This window comes from Sus scrofa, chromosome 6, assembly GCF_000003025.6.
Source record: "Sus scrofa isolate TJ Tabasco breed Duroc chromosome 6, Sscrofa11.1, whole genome shotgun sequence".
Lineage (NCBI taxonomy): Eukaryota > Metazoa > Chordata > Mammalia > Artiodactyla > Suidae > Sus > Sus scrofa.
The window spans coordinates 17,347,322-17,368,163 of NC_010448.4; the positions used below are offsets into that span (position 1 = coordinate 17,347,322).

Genomic DNA, 20,842 nt, shown 5'->3' on the forward strand with positions numbered 1-20,842 from the left:
TTAATGCCTTTTCCTTATTCGTCTAGTCTAATATTTAAGCAAAAATTAAAATGTAATAAAAATTTTTAAATATTTCATTTTGTTGACAGTTAACCAATAAAAGCAAGACTGTCTGACCAACGTATAGACTTCTGCATGGTATATTTAATAAAAACCCATGAAGATTAAGTGGAATTATATTTTGAACCAAGAATGATGACATTCATTAAAAAGAATGACAGATTAAAAAAAAATCATTAACCCATTAGGAGGAATGATCTACACACTCCTGCCTAAACGATTAGATCTATTTAACAGTCACAGAAATACAGAAGTATTTTAAGCTAGTTATACTATATGTTTTAAGAAAAAAATCAGTCTGCATGAAATTCTACAAAAACAGTAACAGTAAAATCAAATGTGAACACTATCATGCAAACGTAACAGCAAACTAATGACTATTTTACCACTTTCTCTTCTAAAAGACGGAACTATTACTGCAAAGGTACCTCTGTCTTTAAAAGAAAGTACTGCCCATATTTAATTCATTTCTCCAAGAAGATGGCAAGGTAAGTGCCAAATGGTCAATTAAAGGGATAAAATATATATACTATGCATTCAAAATAAATAAATGCAAAAGTAAATAGAAGGTACAAGATAGGTATTCAAGTAAAATCTCCTAATATAAATTGAGATCTCCCTAAATTCATAAAAAGTCTAAATTATGCAACATAAATCCCATTGGTAGAGGAAACAGTTTTCTTTTTTTTTTTTTTTGTCTTTTGTCTTTTTTGTTGTTGTTTTGTTGTTGTTGTTGTTGCTATTTCTTGGGCCGCTCCCGCGGCATATGGAGGTTCCCAGGCTAGGGGTTGAATCGGAGCTGTAGCCACCGGCCTACGCCAGGGCCACAGCAACGCGGGATCCGAGCCGCATCTGCAACCTACACCACAGCTCACGGCAACGCCAGATCGTTAACCCACTGAGCAAGGGCAGGGACCGAATCCGCAACCTCATGGTTCCTAGTCAGATTCGTTAACCACTGCGCCACGACGGGAACTCCGGAAACAGTTTTCTAATATAATTTTGTACTATAACCATAGTCCTAACAATCCAGAGGCTATGGCGTGGATGAAATGAATCATTCAACATTGTTTGAGCACGGCAATTTTAAGTGATTGTGGCAATATAGCACAGTGGCTAAAAGAAGAGGCTTTTAATCCTGGTCTTAGTATTTATTAGTTGTGTGACCTTAAGGAAGTTATTTAATCTCTTTAAGTTTTCATTTCATCAACTGTAGACTAGAAGCCACAAAAGGTGATGGTGAGGGTTAATGATACAATGCTTATAAAGTGGTTAATAAAATTCCCAGCATAAAGTTAGAGTTGAAAACATTGGTTGTTTTTGTTTTTTGTTTTTTTTTGCTTTTTAGGGCCTCACTAGTTGCATATGGAAGTTCCCAGGCTAGGAGTCAAATTGGAGCTGCAGTTGCCAGCCTATACCACAGCCACAGCAGCTCGGAATTTGAGCTGCGTCTATGCAGCTAAACTGAAGTTCATGGCAACCCTGGATCCTTAACCCACTGAGCGAGGCCAGGGATCGAACCTATGTCCTCATGGATACTAGTTGGATTTGTTTCTGCTGCAACACAATGGGAATCCTGTAATTTTTATTATTAGCTATATATGCATTCCATGGGTATGCGGCTGCTTCTTATGACTATCATATCTATCCCAGACACAGCCTCCCAAGGACATAATACTTTTTTGCAATGTGAACATATATTACCATTAATGGTGATAATTAACAAATAATAATTACAGATGAAAAGTTTCAGAAAACCATGTTTCCTATTTCTTTTGTATTATCTATCTTTAGCTGGATATATTTATACTTCAACAGTACTTTTTTTTTTTTTTTTGTCTTTTGTCTTTTGTTGTTGTTGTTGTTGCTATTTCTTGGGCCGCTCCCGCGGCATATGGAGGTTCCCAGGCTAGGGGTCCAATCGGAGCTGTAGCTGCCAGCCTACGCCAGAGCCACAGCAACGCGGGATCCGAGCCGCGTCTCCGACCTACACCACAGCTCACGGCAACGCCGGATCGTCAACCCACTGAGCAAGGGCAGGGACCGAACCCGCAACCTCATGGTTCCTAGTCGGATTCGTCAACCACTGCGCCACGACGGGAACTCCTCAACAGTACTTTAATTAAATAGGAGATGAAGAAATGAAATGAAAAAAAGAAACAAAGTTGGCAACTATTCCTCAGCTCCTACTAAGGCAGTATGATCTGAATTATCTAGCATATCCTGGATCTGGCCTTCAGAATGTGGCTATGGTCATGTTCAAAGTATGATATCACATAAAAGAACTACATCATGCCCCATTAAAACTGAAGCTACATCCTAACAATATTCAAGTTGAGACATACTGCGGATTATAGTAAATTAGCACCCAAATTAGAAAAGTTTTAAAACCATCAACAGATTATTTCTTCTGTCCCTATCTGAACACAAAAGAATGGACATGGAATCTACAAACTTTATTTTATTTTATTTTTCGCTTTTTTTTTTTTTGCTATTTCTTGGGCCGCTCCGCGGCATATGGAGGTTCCCAGGCTAGGGGTCTAAACGGAGCTGTAGCCACCGGCCTACGCCAGAGCCACAGCAACGCGGGATCCGAGCCGCGTCTGCAACCTACACCACAGCTCGCGGCAACGCCGGATCGTCAACCCACTGAGCAAGGGCAGGGACTGAACCCGCAACCTCATGGTTCCTAGTCGGATTCGTTAACCACTGCGCCACGACGGGAACTCCAGAATCTACAAACTTTAAAAGCAGCATAGTTATAATTGAACATCATCTAGAGGAAATACTAGTATTAAAATAAAATTTTCATAATAATGAAAAATAGAGAAATCCGAGCTTTTCTTGAGATCAGAATATTTATCACTTTCTTTTTAAAATTAGGCTGTTTGGGAGTTTCCATTATGGCTCAGCAGGTTATGAGCCTGACTAGTATCCATGAGGATGTAGGTTTGACCCCTGGCCTCACTCAGTGGGTTAAGGATTCAGTGTTGCTGAGAGCTGTGGTGTAGGTCACAGAAGTGGCTCACATCTGATGAGGCCGTGGTGTAGGCCAGCAGCTTCAGCTCTGATTTGACCCCTGGCCTGGGAATTTCCATGTGTGGCAAGTGTGGCCCTAAAGAAAAAATAAAATAAAAGTTTAAAAATAAAATAAAAGTAGGGTGTTTGCTAAGATAAAGTACAGATATAATCACTGCTGAGATGAATTAAAAGAAAGTGAAAAATAAAATCTACTAAGAGTGAATAATTTGACAAAACTAAGCTACAATTAAAGAGCAACAGCTCCGTAACTGTCCAAGGCAGTAATACCCATAACAATCCAAGAGGAAATTTAAGTGAATGGAACTCAGTCTCTTCTGCTCTTCTGAATTCCAAAGTAAGGCCAAAGAAAATTACATAATGAAAATCTTGGAGTTTCTGCCATGGCACATCAGGTTAAGAATCTGACTACAGTGGCTTGGGTCATTGTGTTACGGCAGATACCCAGCAGCCCTGCGCTGCAGTGTATCAGCTCTGGCGACAGCCCCGTGGCTGTAGCGTACCAGCTCCGGCAGCTTTGCGGCTGCAGTGGATCAGCTCTTTTACCCGGCGAGAAACCAAGCGAGCACTCGGAGAGTTGGAGAACTCAGTTTTATTACGCCGGCGGGCTCAGAGGAGATCGCTCTCCAGAGTCTGAGCCCGGAAGAAGGGTTTCACAAGGCTTTTATGGGCTATGTCTTCCGGGTCCAAGCTTGACTAGTTGGACTGGAGTGACGTCAGACAAGGTAGTAGATGCGGAAGCAGATGCATGGGGGAGGACTGGTTGGGGCAGTTGGCTAGACTTTGCTTAGTCATCACGGCTGGGGTCTCTCCTTTCTACATTTTATTGGGACATTTTCTCCTACAATTGCAGAGGTGCGGATTCAATCCCCAGCCCCATGCAGTGGGTTAAAGGATCTGGTGCTGTGGCGTGGGTCACAGCTATGTCTTGGATTTAATCCCTGGCTTGGGAACTTCCAGATGTGACCACAACACTTAAAAAAAAAGAAAAGAAACGAAAAAGAAAATCTTCTTAAGGGATGTAGAAAGGACAGTTTTTCCTATTAATTACTTGTAATAATACTCATTACAAGGAAACCAGACTGTGGTGAAGCACATACAACATGATTGAATTTAAACACATACACACGTCATTTATTTTCTATGCCAAGGTTAGCAAAATAAGAACTTCATTTCCCTTTATACTATACTTTAATTTGGAACCAAAACTCCAACTGCTCTATATTTACAAACTTCTGCTGACCTTACTGTTTCTTTTGTTCTAACACAAAACACTTAGAATCACAGCAATTAATCACACAATGAAGATGCTGTGAAAATCCTCTGGCTTTGCAATTTACTTCAGGCAAACTATTCAAATTACTTTTTAAATCATTACAGAATGATAATAGGAAACTACAAACTGCTACATACCTTTCGAATTTTATTAGAAATCACCCACCTTTAGTTTAGTCCAGAAAATTTGACTATAGCTTTTAAAGTGTTTCAAATTTTACATGATCACAAACTGGAGAATGGAAAATTTAGAGATGTCTGAAAGATTAATAGAAAATGAAAAGGCCTCAGATATTTAATATCTCTATGTTTTCTTACTTACTACATAAAATTGGAGAGGAAGGTGTTTGCAGTGTCAAAGTAGAGCCATCTTTCCTTGTGATATTTACTCGAAAAACCAATCTGGCACGAGTGCTTTTTTTCTTGGAACCAGCAATTCCTATTCTGGCTTCAACGTCAGCATTCCTCAACTTCAATATCCCCACACAGTCCACCCTAACACAGAAAAAAAATATATTAACTGGCATTTTCTGTTGTATAAGTAGTACAATATAGTACTATATATATATATATATATATTTTTTTTTTTTTTTTGGTCTTTTATCTATTTATGGCCGCACCTACAGTATATGGAGGTTTCCAGGCTAGGGGTCGAATCTGAGCTGTAGCCGCCAGCTTATGCCACAGCCACAGCAACACCAGATCCTTAACCCACTGAGTAAGGCCAGGAATCAAACTCACAATCTCATGGTTCCTACTCAGATTCATTTCCACTGCAACACAACGGGAACTCCAGTAGTACAATATTCTTAATCGAAAAAGTTTTTTTAAAAATAATTTGATTCCTTATAAAATTTTTGAACATGTGATATAAACATATAGTTCCAAATTTTAAAAGTACAGGAAGGTAAATTCTGATCAACTTTTCATTTATAATAATAATGCAAAAAAGAATAGAGAAGTAAAAGGCCTATTTCAAAATCTGAACAAAAGTAATTGTTTACAAGAGATTTTTTTTGCTTTGAAAATTAAATTTAGCTTCTTTCTTTTTGCAGCTAATTCAGATATTAAAATGGAGGGGATGAATTTTACTTGAAAAAAAATTAGTAACTGTCTCACCCCAAAATGGAACATATTCGGTCATTAAAACATATGCTGTAAGTAATATTTAATGTTATGGGAAAATGCTCATGATAAGCAAGATTCAAAATAGTAAATACAGTACTACTTCAATTTTATCAGAAAAAAAAATGGAAAAATAAATGTAGAAATAGTAGTTAGTTCTGGGTAATTAGTAATTAGTTGGCTTTTGAGGGACATATTTTTTAGCATTTTATTATTACTAATTTTTACTTGTTTTATTATTCTGTATTTTCAGCTTACACTAACTCTCTACCTTCCACCATAATAATCTATAATTTCAAGTTAAAAAAATAAATCTTTACAAAGTATGTTTCAAAATTTCCCTTTTCCAATCATCTTCTTACTAAACTTATTCCCCCAAACCCCTAAAAACCAAGTAGACAATAGTTCTTTAGCTATCCAATGTAAATAAATTACAACACAGGTATATTCCATATCAGTATTTGTTGCTGTTATGGTTCTTCTTTAGGATTAAAGATCCTAACAAAAGGATTAAGGAAAAAAAAATTAATTTAAATCATTAACATTTCTAATATTTCTCAGTTAATGAAAATGCATGAGATGAAAAACAGGTAGGACTAGGACATAATTTTTTTAACACAGGAAAATAGAAACAAAAGGTAAATTTAAACCAGCAATATGTTTTTTCATACCAAGATGGGTCAAGGTACCATGAATAGTCTCTGTCAGTTTCTACTGAAAACACTAAGGAAATGGAATTTAGGAAAGTACATCAAACTGCCTATAATTTTATTTTTTAATGTTAATATCATTAATTCCAATGTGTAAGTTTGGATTATTCTCCAAAAAGCCAGCATTCCACCTGGCTTTTATATCCTGGCCTTTCACCATGAGAATTCTTCGGTAAAGGACAAAAGAATCCCCATTTTCAGCATTACCATTCTGCAATAATCTATTCCTTTTTTTTTTTTTTTTTTTGGTCTTTTTTTTTGCTATTTCTTGGGCCGCTCCCGAGGCATATGGAGGTTCCTAGGCTAGGGGTTGAATAGGAGCTGTAGCCACCGGCCTACGCCAGAGCCACAGCAACGCGGGATCCGAGCCGCGTCTGTGACCTACACCACAGCTCAGGGCAACGCCGGATTGTCAACCCACTGAGCAAGGGCAGGGACCGAACCCGCAACCTCATAGTTCCTAGTCGGATTCGTTAACCACTGCGCCACGACGGGAACTCCCTAATCTATTCTTTTTATCTGTAATGTTTAAAACATTTTGTACAATGCTAAAAATCTTTTATACATTAGAAACGAAAAATTTTTCCTGCCTACCACAAAAATGTAATGACCAATAAAAACATTATTTACTAAGTACTCACGCCAGTGTCATATTGTTGCTTGGATCAAGGCCAACTTCTATAACAGTCGTGCCTTCGATGTCTACTTCTTTGCAGGGAGTTGTATTTCGCCCAGTTACCCTGCAGGCCTGATAAAATCCATGCGGCTTCACTCGACCAGAATCGTTGCCCACAAACACTTGCAACACTACTGGCTCATTATGGCCTTCCAGCTGGAGTGAGATAACACGGATCATAAACATTAATCAGCATTTCAAATAATCTAATTGTGAAACCAAATATTTAAGACAAAGTCCTACATTTATAACTAGATTATAATAAAGAAATATCTCAAATCCTCCAGAAAAACAGAGGTTAAATATTTTCATAAAAGAGAATTAGCTAAGTTTCTGCAGAAAATTCTGTTTTAGTTCTGTAATAATTACATTTTAACTAAAACTTTAGATGTTCAATGATAAATTATCATTTGTAATTAATTTCTTACATCCAGTTAAGAATAAATACCACAATTCTCTAAGGTATTTATAAATTAGACTGCCAAAGAAGCACATTTCCAGTACAGTAATGGAAAACTGTACTAGGGGCATCATTATTATCATTAAGTGAGAGTATATATACTAAATTTTTACTCTTTCAAAGCTGTTTGACTAGGAAACTATTTGAAGTTCACCTATTTTAATAATAGGGAAATGAAGCTCATTTTCATAGACTAGATGTATACAAACAACATCGCAAAAATCCTAGGCCAAAACATTATGAAAAACTGCTGGTTCGAATGAGGATCTTTGGGTTATTAGAGGTTTCTAGCAAGCCTTCATAAATTAAATTATAATTTGTATGCTGAAGAATAAATATTTAAAACAGGTTTTGGGAACAAATGTTTCCAATGCTAGTTCGTGATAAAGTTTATAGTTAAACATTGAAGCTGCTAATATAGAATGCAGAAAATCACAAACTTGTAGAATGTACATTAAAGCGCTTAAAAAAACCTCATATAACTTTTCTATCCAAGAATAGCTATACCTCTGTATGTGTATTGTTATAATGAGTCAAATAAGCAGGCAAATAAGCAGTCTACCCAAACCGTTAATCAGCAGTAGCTAGAACAGTGTCTGGTACATAATAGGGTACAATATTTTGACAATGAATGAATGAGTAAATAAACTTTTAAGATCAGTCAATTTACTTCCTACTATAGGCAATTAATCTAACAATGCTTCTGAAGACAAACCATAACTTAAAGCCAGAGAAATTAGGTTAAAAATATTAACCAAACTATCAAAATGTCTCATTAGACAAATATTTCCACGAAGTATAATTTAAATTTTTCAGTTGCCTATTACTTGTCCTGAATTTGGAGGATTGAAGAAATGTTGGTGTGGTGAGTTAACAGAAGGGTAGGAATGATATTGTATATTGAGTGACTATTAACCGATCTTATAAATGGTCACAAGTTTCTTGATCTGAAGTTTCTACTATTATTTAATTCAAGTATAAAACAAAAGGCAGCCCAATTAAATATCATTCAACTAACCCATTTACACCAACTGCGTTTATAAGAATCTATCATATGACTAGCCAAAATTCTTCCCTGTTTAGTATTTTTCAAGGGATAAGAATATTGTTAAACATCCCTTACTCTGTTTTTTTTTTTTTTTTCTTAGTCTTCAAAGAGAAATAGTCTTTATAACAAGGTATCCCAGGTGCTAAAATTTAAATGCCCCCTACTTTTTCTTTTAGTCTAAGTTCTGAAAAGGTAAAGACTCAATTGATATCCTGTTTCTTAAACTAAAGACTTAAGTTACCTATTAATCGTCTTTTCTAAGTTGAGTAGTTCTGATTACTTCAGCCACCTAAAAACCTTATTTTCCAAGTCCATGATAATTTACAATATTTCTTTGAGTTCGCTTTACAATTTCTTCTTAAATATAGGGTTTGGGAAGACTCCAATACAGTTGCTACCAATCTCAAATGTAAGGGAAAGGGAAGTCATGTTTTCCATATATTTTACTTGTTAAAACACATCCTCACCTCTCTTTTCGTTTAAACTGAAATTCAGATTACATCAGAGTAACAATATTTAGCCTACGATTCAGTCAGAATTTTACTTTCATTTCTTTCTTTTCTTTTTTTGGTCTTTTTGCCTTTTCTAGGGCCGCTCCTGCGGTATATGGAGGTTCCCAGGCTAGAGGTCCAATCGGAGCTGTACCCACCAGCCTACACCACAGCCACAGCAACGCGGGATCCAAGCTGCGTCTGTGTGACCTACACCACAGCTCACGGCAACACTGGATCCTTAACCCACTGAGCAAGGCCACGGATTGAACCCACAACCTCATGGTTCCTAGTCGGATTCGTTAACCAAGGAGCCACAATGGGAACTCCCTACTTTCATTTCTTATATAGCTAGTAGTTCTATTTTAGGCAGCTTTTATTGTTTAAAAGCAAAATAACTAAAAAGTAAAAGTGGATAAAATTCTCTATATACTGCTAAGTAAAATAACTACCTTTACTGTAGGAAAGCCTTGCTGTGTTCTGTCCTTTACTGAGCCACGACTACCCTCAGTCAGGTATCGAGCTCGGTGCTGGGTCTCAGGTTGTACAACTATCTTCAGCTCCTTTCCCTCACTTTTGACAGGATACTGTCCACACAACATAGGGCTCTTCTTTACTCCAGCTCCTTTTTGGTTTTCCAATGTTCTGAGAAGTCAAAGCACAATGTGGAAAAGGGATCAATAAGAGTTTTCTACAAAAGTCATCTAAGGAGAAGGAAGAAAGAGAATAGGCAAGAACATTAAAAACAACTGATTATCTTACTGACAAAGTAAAAGGCAGCCTAAGGGATGATACATTCCATAGAATTGAAATATTTGTAATAAAGTTGGACAGAGAAGACAAAGAACACATATGTGTGGCAGGAGGAAGGGAGGAAGACTAAATGCAATAAACCAAGAAAAACAGGAAAGAGAATAGCTAATGTCACTATAACCTTTCACAGTGTACTTCAGTCAAAATGAAGTTTAAAAATTACACACATGTGTGTTACATAAAGCTACAAAATTACCATTATTTTCTAGTAACACTTGCAAAGCAAAAGAAAAGTAGGGATAGCAAAAACAAATGAACAACAAAAAAAAGGCCTTTAAAAAACCAAAGGTACATATAGCATATTCTTCTGAATATCTTCCTCAGAACATCAAATTGGAAAAATTATAAATAAAAAAATCAGTGACTCAGTTTTTATCGGGAAATTAGCTTTACTCTAAACAATCTTTCCCAGAAGTTTAATTTCTCAAAGTATTTTTATTTGTGATTTGCTAAATAAACAAACATTTAGCATATTAAAAAAAATGTAATCTGGGCTTTACAGATAGGCAATCTAATTTTTAAAAAGTTGTGTTTCTAATGTTTATTTGTATATAATGCATTTGTTATTCAGAATGTATGTTCAAAGAAAAATATTTCAAATGGTGGATAGGACTTCAGGTCAACACATTAATCTAATCAGTGCTTACACATTTAGTATTGTAAATGTGTGATAAAAATAAAGAGCAAAGAATATTATTAGTTTAAAAATTACCTATGCATATTTATATTTAAAAATAGAGTCAGGGCCTATAATGCTTTCCAAATGACTCTCCCAGTCCTAAATTTACACTTGAGTTGAGGATACAAGAGCCAAGAGATTACCTTGGACAAAATCCCCTCCAAAAGCAAACAGGTCCCAGGAGGACTATTATGACTTAAACATAGAGGAGGAGTTTCTACTGCAGTGCAGTGAGTTAAGGACCCAGCGTTTGTCTCTGTGGCAGTATGGGTTCAATCCCTGGCCCAGCACAGTGGATTAAGTAAGAATCTAGCATTGCCACAGGCGTGGCCTGGATCCCATCTCTGGCCCAGGAACTTCCATATCCTGCAAGTGCAGCCAAAAAACAAACAAAAGAAAACATAGAGGAGCAATAGTAGGTAAGCGGGCTGTGTGTGTTGGGGTGTGCACAGCATACGGAAATTCCGAGGCCATGAAGTGAATCTGCGCCACAGCAGCAACCGGTGCAGCAACAACACCAGATCCTTAATCCACTGCGCCTCAGGAGAAATCACTAAGCAGTCTTAAACCTAGGGCTAATGTTTACCCTCTATTTCTAAACAAGTTGTTGCCTGAGTCAGAAGAAAGGCTATACTCTCAATGGAAGCTGGGGTTGGGGTGAACCCATGGCTAAGAGTGGGACAGAGGAAAGAAGAATGCAAAGGAATGCAGTAAGACTGACTGGATGAAAGGAAGGGTTTTGAGGGGAAGTACTATGCTCAGTCATCTGCATATTTCCTAAACTCTGTGCAATTCCTGAAACAAAAGATGCTGAAAAAAGTATTTGTTGATGAAGACAAACTTGTTGATGACGTTTGACATAATTAAGTCAAAGATTACCCATGTAAGTAATTTAAAAGGCCCTGGAAGAATTCTATGAACAATTCTATTCTATGAACAAAAGTACTGAACTGAAGCTGGAACAAAGGGCAATAAATCCTATTTTTTTCATCATTCTGGGTAGAAATTAAAATATTTGCACTGAATAAAATGTGTAGTACTTTGCATATGAAATTCTATAATGAACTGTTTTTTACTCATTTTATTTTTTATTGATTTATTTTCTCTTTTTAGGGCTCCACCTGTAGCAAAAGGAAGCTCCTGGGGTAGGAGTCGAATCAGAGTTGTAGCTGCAGCCTACACCACAGCCACAGCAATGCCAGATCCAAGCCTCATCCTCAACCTATGCAGCAGCTTGTGGCAATGCCACATCCTTAACCCACTGAGTAAGGCCACAGATTTAACCCCGCATCCTCAGTGACACTATGTCACGTTCTTAACCCACTGAGCCAAATGGGAACTCGTGCTTTTTACCCATTTTAAAAGACAAAGCAAAAACATTCATTCACTGAAACTATGTAAAAACATCCCCCAAATAACCACTGAAAGGGAACAAAAGAAAATATAGCAAAATGCTAATAGGAGTTACACTGAGTTACTAGATTATATGTTATTTATTTTCCTGAATTTTCCAATGATTATAATTAACACCTATTTATTTTATAATAGAAAAGGGAACACTTTGGTCTGAAATATAAGGAAAATTTAGCAGATCATTACTTTGGCAAGTTACTACTTTTATTTATTTTTTTATCTTTTGCTTTTTAAGGCCAGCCCACAGCATAGGGAGGTTCCCAGGCTAGGGGTCGAATTGGAGCTATAAGCGTTGGCCTACACCACAGTCCCAGCAACGCCAGATCCTTAACCCACTGAGCAAAGCCAGGGATCGAACCTGAAACATTATGGTTCCTAGTTGGATTCGTTTCCACTGGGCCATGATGAGAACTCCTGCTTTTATTTTTATACATATTTTTCTCTTTATGGCTGCATCTGCAGAATATAAGTTCCCAGGCCAGGGGTTGAACTGGAGCTGCAGCTACAAGCCTACACCACAACCATGGCAACACCAGATCCAAACCCCATCTGCAACCTACATGTTAGCTTGTGGCAACACCAGATCCTTAACCCACCGAGCTAGGCCAGGGATGGTACTGGTATCCTCCCAGAGACAATGTCCGTCCTTAACCTGCTGAGCCACTTCAGGAAATCCCAAGATACGGTTTCTACACTCACTTATGTTAGCCACGCTAATACTTATGAGGGTGAACAGATGATAGTTAATTTTACTATCTCAGTAAAATAAAATGTTTCATTTGGGATGAAGACCATTGAGTAAGTTGCTGAAGTATATGCATTATGACTTAAAGAAGAACAGCACATGTAATCAAACAATTTCTGAAATAATACATTTAAAAGACCTTAAAACTAACTTTATTCTTAAAGTTTAAACATACAGTGAAATACATACATATTTAGATCTCTAGCTGTGTCAAACAATAAAAACATCAACTAATTCTTAGAAAAACAGTCATTCAAGTTACTAGTTTTTAAGGCATTTTTGGCTTCATTTCATTGTTGTTGTTTTTGTTTGTTTGTTTTAGGGCCACAGGTGCAGCATAAGGAAGTTCCCAGGCTAGGGGTGGAATCAGAGCTATTGCTGCCGGCCTACACCACAGCCATAATAAGGCAGGATCTGAGCCACGTCTGCAACCTACACCACAGCTCATGGCAACGCTGGATCCTTAACCCACTGAGCAAGGCCAGGGACCGAACCTTGGTCCTCATGGATGCTAGTTAGATTCATTTCCACTGAGCCACAACAGAAACTCCCTATAAATTGTAAATCTATGGCAAAATTTCTTTCATATTTCTAACATCTTTCTTACTGAAGAATACAGGACTTTAGTCTGAGATCCTCTTAACAACTGTTTTCAAAGGCCTATTTTTCTGTATTTACATATGGTTTTACCCTTTCCTCAATATTGTTCTGATAAATTCAAAATTTAAACTTCTTCCATCATTTTCATATGCTAGTGTCAAATATTTTTCCATTACCTAAGAAGCTGGACATTTCTTCTGCTGCTTGATGAGTTTCTGTTCCATGAATTATTTCATGAGAGATTTTTGTCTTGACAAATGTTATTATACTTTCCCTGGGTAACCTCAAATCATTTCTAAGATATATCTATCATACAAAAGCAGAAGCAGAAAAGATGTAGGTCAAGATATCTCTTTAACAGCAACTGCAAATCATGTGTGTTGACTAACTGTAAGCCAAAATTTGTTCTTCATTTGAACCTTAACATTATTTCAGTATAAAGATGAAAATCTCTACTATGGAACTTTAAAAAACCCACTTTCTCAATCAAAGCCCAAATAAACATATATCTATATTAAATGACAGACACACAAGAGCCTTTTAGATCTGTGCTACTATGTTTCAGACATTATTCTACAGGTAATAGTTCTACAAATATTTTCTAGAATTTTTGACCCTGCTAATGGCAACTCTTTAGGAAAAGGTATACCTTGTTTTCTTTTACTAATCTGGACTTCCTAAAAATGGAGACCATTTAAATGTGCATTTTTTATTTAACTACATCACCCCAAGGAATTTTTAAATGAGAGTAGAAAAGTAGTACAGAATAATCATTGCTTAAATGGTAGATAGTACTTTAAAAATATACTGAGAGAATATTTAAGGACAAATATAATATACATTAAGAATATTCTCTATAATACTCAATAGATTTTTAACTTACTGATGTAATCAGTTAGTGAACCAATCAAAAACTTTTCCATCACATTCTGTGACAATCTGAAATGGTGGGAGGTCCTAGATCAACTAAAGGACCTTGCAACCCAAAAAAATAATCTATGAAAATTCTGTGAGTTAAATTGTATCAAACTATGTTGAATATACTGTAGGAAAATCTAATTAGAAGTCTAGCAATTAAATATTACAATAAAAGTATTAAAGGAATTAAAAAGTTAAAAATAAGTCACAGTATTCTGTACTTTAGAAGTGAATATCAATGTAGTTATCAAAATGAGTTTCTGTTCCATGAATTATTTCATGAGAGATTTTTGTCTTGACAAATGTTATTACACTTTCCCTGGTCAACCTACAATGTAGTTATCGAAATATATTTACTGAATGTTGTGAACTGGCAGAGATGAATGAAAGCTCAAATGCGTACCATGATCCTGTTGTATCATTCTTTAGATTACATAATCCAAAATCACAGAAAAAAAATTTAATTTTTTTAAAATCCCAAATTGGTATAATGTATTAAAGAAAAAGTTTAAAATAAATACATGAATCTAAAGTGAGAATCAAACCATCAATTTAGTTTTTTCTTGTTTTCATCAAATAAAAGAAAAAAAGAAAAATAAATTCTAAAATCTTCACAAAAATGGAAACGACTGAACTATATGGAGAGACAATGTAAAAGAGAATACAAACTAGCCCTTTGTAAATGTTTGAGTGGTTTTAGCTAAGCTGTTGCACTGCTAATTATTTCTATGAGTAAAAATATTAAAAATTATTTTAAAATATAAACACATTTGAAATTTAAAAGTTATTTCTAAACATTATTTCCATTTTCTACTACTTAATCATGCTCATACTAAGATACCTATTGGTAAAATCTACTGATACTTTGTTTTCTTCTCTAGTGAAACTTGATTGTAAGTTAAAAATTTCATGTTATTTCAGTGATAAAATTACTATCTTTGCTTTAGATGCAAATTTGGGCTGAGCAATTAAGAAAAATGAATGATTTATTTTTTCGTTTTGCATAATGGTGAGAGAATTTTAAAAAAATGTGAATACCAACCCATTTCCTGCTTTTGAGTTGCCTTTGTTGTCCGTGGTAAGCTGAGAAAGCACATAGTGAGGTGCTTTGGCACTGTCGGCATCAAATATATCCATGTTAGATTCTTCACAATCTCGTCGTTTGACCCCCGGCCTCTGCTTTGGATTTCGTTTTCGTGATTTACGAGGTACCTCAGTGTTATCATTGTAGGAACTGGTGCTCATGTTACTGAAGTTGGAGGGGGAATCCTCCATCCACATACTGCAGCTCTGCTCAGATTCCAATCCACACCCCTCATCCTGGCAGGACATCCGACTGTTATCCAGCAAGTCCTCAGGTGGTGGTGAGATGTACAAGACTGTGTGCCTCTTCGGGGTTGATGGATGCTGCTGAACTGTGTTACTGGTTAACTGCTTTTCACTTACCCCTCGGTTACTTACCCCCAAGGCTGAGGAGCAGCTCTCCACTTGCATAGCCTTGCTGTCGGTGACTGAGGTAGAATAAATGGTAGGGCTGGAAGAGGTGGTAAAGGAGCTGCAAGCACCGCCCATGGAGGAAGAGGAGGGAGCTGAAGAAGCATCTGCAGTGTACAATTTAAGAGTAAATACACTATACATGTTTTCACCTACACTGGCTAGCAGTCCCATTGAAAATGTGATTTGTGAAGTGATTGTTTTTCCCCAAAATGAATAGTTGGAATTTGGTTACATTTTAGAATATAAATGCTTCAAGCAAAACAAGACCTAAGAAATGCAATTTTTTAAAATGCCCAAATAGCATTATTTTACTTGTGTTATAATTGATAAATTTTTTTAAATCTAATTTAATGTTTTAAGCTGTAAAGCAAAAATAAAGCTTTTATTGCCTCAGATAGATTTTCTATTGAATTTTAATCATTTAAAATAATAAAAAAACCCCAATATCGAATATGCTTGTGGTCCACATTCAATGCCAATTAAATAATTCATTATAGAATTTGAAAAGTGGGACTGTGCTTAGCCACAAAATATTAAAATAAGTTTCTAACCTATGAAGCAGAGAACTACAGGTCATTTTTAATGCAGACACTCCCTGCTTCAGAGGCAAATCCTGGAATAAAAATATGAGAAAATAAATGAGAAAAGAGCTGCTGATTATTGCAGATATCAATTATAAAATGAGAAATAAATAGAAAAAATATATAATCAACTGAATTGGGGGCAAAATGGAACTGGTACCATCACTATGACTGCTGTAAAATCTAGAAGAAATAAAAGTGACAAAGGTTTGATTTGGAACATGCTGGGCTGTAAGAAGATTAATAAGCGAGTTAACCACTAATAGTCTCCAGAAGTTGGAAGTGGCAGTTCAAAACCATGATCTCTAAAATACATAAATCCATCCTTTAAGGTAGAATGAAAAGCAGAGTAAGGAGTGATTATTGGATGGATTTTTCTTACAAAGTACTTGATTACACATTCAGCAACTGGTTACCACTGTCTGTTTTTACTCTTTTGATTTTAACTTTTAAGGGAATTTCCTCAGGTGAGGAACAATAAAATATGTTGGCTGAAGTCTAACAAAAAAGAGTTTAAAAAAATCTCTGGAGAGAACCAGAATGAGTTCTCACAAAAAGGTTTTTTGTTTTTTTGTTTTTTTTCCTCCCAATAAAATCATGAATCTATTATGCCTAACAAAAAAACTTAAAAGTAGATCTTTTCAAAATGTGTGGCAACTGGCGGAACAGCTCATTGAAAAATACTACTACTAAGCCCTTCACAACATAATTTCAGGAAGTACACTGATAATGTTAAGGTTGGAAGTCATCTGTCCTATACAATTTTATCTTATATAAGATACAGAAAGGTTTTTAATCATACACACATACAAAAACAGGCAACATGTGACAACTAAAAATGTTTAATAAATCTAGAATTAATTTTTATCTATGTAGCCAAGTGTGCCACTGTCAAAGCGGTATGATAAAACTTAAAACTGTGATATATAGTTACTGGAATTACAACATTCACATCAATTAAGCAAAGAGTGAAATGCAAGAATGCCAATATTAGATAATCAAAAGCCAGTGCCAAAGATCTATTTTTAAATTGAAAACATGTACCAAAACATTAAAATCATTTGAAAAAACTAAATTCATCCACATTTTTTCATTGCTGTCAAAGCTGGAGAATAGTTATTAATATTAGCCATCAATGTGATCTACATAATGCCACACAGAAAAAATTTTCCCAACTACCACATGTTAAAGCGCCTAGAGCAATTAGAAGATACCAGTTCCATTTTCCAGTTTGTATCCCTGTCAAATGCAGTAGCTGAAATTGAAAAATTCAGTCACTTTAAACTGCATTCCAATTTAAACAAAAATTTATCAATTTTGTATCATGCATTAATGCAATGTTTTCTTAGTAAATAAATATTTAAAAAGATTTATAAAAACTACAAAATCTAGATGCTAATGTCAGTGACAGTTTAGGAGCTGATTTGTAGCCACTTTGGGTTTAAATAACAAGCTTTTTCCTTATTTTTTGAAAAATTCTACAGAACTCATTTTAGAAAAAATAGAAAAGGTATTATGTCTAACATTCCTCCATCTGTTCCAACTATTGGCAAAGATCAAACTAAGTTTTTGTGTGTGTATGAGCCTTTCTCATTTTCAGAGAAATACAAGTATGCAGCATGCAGTATTTTCAGGGGAACACAAAGCATGCAGCATCAATGTTGTGGGCTTGTATTTCTATAAAGCAGCTTTCCATCACTTTAATCTGAGTGTCAACTATGCATATGAGAATGCAGAATATAAACATCTCAGGGATCCTGTCCATGACAGATGGAAAATTAGGTGAAATGTAATCATGAATTCAAAAGCAAGTTATGTGGTATTTATGAATTTAATATGCAAGATATAACCTAGCATTGCTCTTTCAGGTATGTATAATTTTATCTTGCAAATTTTGTCAAAAAATCATGGTTATAAAATCCAACTGATTTCACTGTACGTAAATATCTGTTCTGAGACAAATATACCAAACTGTGATCTCACACCCTACGTAAGTTAAAATATTCTATATATTTTCCTTGGATACCTAACACACATTTTAAATATTTTACCTGCAGTTTCCTGGATATATGCACTAAATTTAAAAGTTCATTAGCACAATACTATAAAGGTGAAAACATAAACTCTGTCAGAAGACAGTAGTAAGCATTCTTTAATTCAAAAAAAAAAAATCACTTTTTAAAGGCTACCTCAGTTCAACCCTAAATTACAAAGTTTCTACTCATGTTAAGAGTGTAACAAGTAAGATAATTTTTTAAACTATAAAACTCTTTATGATAGTATCATTGTTTCTCTAATGATGATAAAAATAGTGCGTAAAACCTTTTGCATAAGCATGTTACATTCTGGCTAGCAAGACATCACCTAAGTGCATTAATAATGCCAAGTGAAGTGGTGAAGTAGGGGATAAGACTATGGGCCCCTTGACAGCAAGGACAACATCCTTCTCATATTAGACCGTGCCTCCTGACACCTAACACACTATGACTTGTATACAGTAAAAATTCAATTTTTTAATTTAACTAATTTATGGGATGCCAGTATTTGATATGTATGTTGAGTTATATTAAGTTAAATTGGTAAATAAATGTACCAATGTGTTCATAATGGACACACATTAGGTTTTAAAAAAAAGATTTACTACTCAAAATGCTTGGAATGTATCTTACTATAATAGCATTATCTGGATACAGGGAAGGTTCAGGAGTAATAACTTAAGAGTTTAAAAGTAACTACTCATTATTTCTACAAAGAATGTGCTAATAACTTTCTTTCTTGAAACTATATTTAAGCCAAACCACCTCCTTGTGTATTAATCCATAAATGTACTAAAAACAACATTCTTAATATTCCCTATTAAAAAGTAAATGCATAAAATAATAGCATGAACATTTTAGATTTCTAAACACTAGGTTGTCATTTCCAAGTATTCCCAGAAACGCACAAAAGAACATTCCTAGAAATACTTTAAATCTTCTCAAAGTATTTAAAAAAAACTTTTAGTCACTATTACTAAATATCAAGAAATACCTTAACTAATCCTATAGAATTAAAATGCTGACGTAATCCTGCCTCTTCTATAGATTATCTTTTACTTATGATTCTTATATACAAAACATGTAAACTACCCCTCCCCACCTTTTTCGGTTTTGAATCTCCATTTTTATATGTTAGGAATGCAGAGACTATGTTTAACTGTTGCTTATTAAAGTTAAACTCCAACAAAAAAAAGGTTTTAATAATTGTTTTATTTTCTCACCAAGCAGAAGAGTCATAATGTATTCTATTTTATAACCTTATAATTTTGCTTTTTAAATCCCTTAACAATCCTTCATAAAGTTGAAAGTTTTTCTTCTTCTTTTTTTTTTTTTTTTTTTTTTGTCTTGTCTTTTGTCTTTTTAGGGTTGCACCCACAGCATATGGAGGTTCCCAGGCTAGGGGTCCATCTGAGCTGTTGCTGCCAGCCTACGCCAGAGCCACAGCAATGCCAAATCCGAGCCACATCTGTGACCTACACCACAGCCCACAGCAACACCGGATCCTTAACCCACTGAGAAAGGCCAGGGATCAAACCCAAAACCTCATGGCTCCTAGTCGGATTTGCTTCAGCTGCACCACAATGGGAACTGCAAATTGAAAGTTTTCCTTAAATTTCTTCTTAAAATCATTTTGTTACCTGTGTAACATCTGAATAAATTTTTATTGATTTTTCTCTTTTAGGAAAAAATTATCTTTGAACTTCAAAGAATTTTATTTTTCCATATCATTTTCTGTGACCACAGAGAGCACAGTAAACCAAAAGGAAAAAGTTACAGGCCTTTTTTTTTTTTCTTTTTTGGCTTTTTAGGGCTGCACCAGAAGCATATGGATGTTCCCAGGCTAGGGGTTGAATCGGAGCTACAGCTGCTGGCCTACACCACAGCCAAAGCAATGCAGGATCCTTAATCCGCTGAGCAGAGGCCAGGGATCAAACCCGCAACCTCATGGTTTCCCAGTCGGATTCATTTCCGATGTGCCACGACGGAAACTCCATGACAGGCCATTTTTATAAATTACTGACAGAAATTTATAATCTTAAAAGAATAATTTTAAGGAAAGCATTGCATCTATAGTGTTCTATATCTAAATTTAATAATTCTATTATTAGCAAGAGCCGATTACCAGTCCAAATGCCAGTAAGGGTGGTGAATGTAAATTGTATATCTGGCTTCTTTTAAGAATTGATGGAATCATTAAGGTTCATTATGAATATTCAAAGCAGTTGGGATAAAAAGAATAGCAGAAGATATCAACATGGTTATCCCAGAAATTGCAAGTACAGTTGACTTTTGAACAATACAGTGTTGACCTGTGCAGATCCACTTATTCTCAAATTGTTTTCAATAAATACACACTACAATACTATGCAATCTGTGGTTGATTCTGTGGATGCAGAGCCGAGGATATAGAGGGCTGACTGTAAAGTAACAGATCGATTTGTGACTGTGCTACGGGACAGTACCGCTACCCACCTCCACCTCTGCGTTATTCATGGGTCAACTGTATCATTAATTTGATTGGAAGGATAAAGATAGTTTTAAATGGTATCACATATAGAAACTCATGTATGTTTTATATATTGCTTGCTTAAAGTATACTTTATTTATTTATTTATTTATTTATTATTATTATTATTATTATTTTGTCTTTTTTGCCATTTCTTGGGCTGCTCC

At 35.4% G+C, this 20,842-nt stretch overlaps 1 protein-coding gene across 15 annotated transcripts in view; it reads right to left on the reverse strand.

Annotated features, from left to right (window-relative positions):
• NFAT5 (nuclear factor of activated T-cells 5) overlaps positions 1-20,842 on the reverse strand; it is a 121,441-nt gene that overhangs the window by 33,811 nt on the left and 66,788 nt on the right. For 5 of the 15 annotated variants that reach the window (XM_003355770.4, XM_013988503.2, XM_013988501.2 and 2 more), the window contains 4 exons: positions 15,095-15,653; positions 9,337-9,529; positions 6,851-7,041; positions 4,697-4,869 (listed from right to left, as the gene is read on the reverse strand). In XM_003355770.4, the coding sequence (XP_003355818.1) occupies positions 4,697-4,869; positions 6,851-7,041; positions 9,337-9,529; positions 15,095-15,653 (1,116 nt within the window). The other 10 variants (XM_003355771.4, XM_021093868.1, XM_021093869.1 and 7 more) reach the window with 7 other exon arrangements.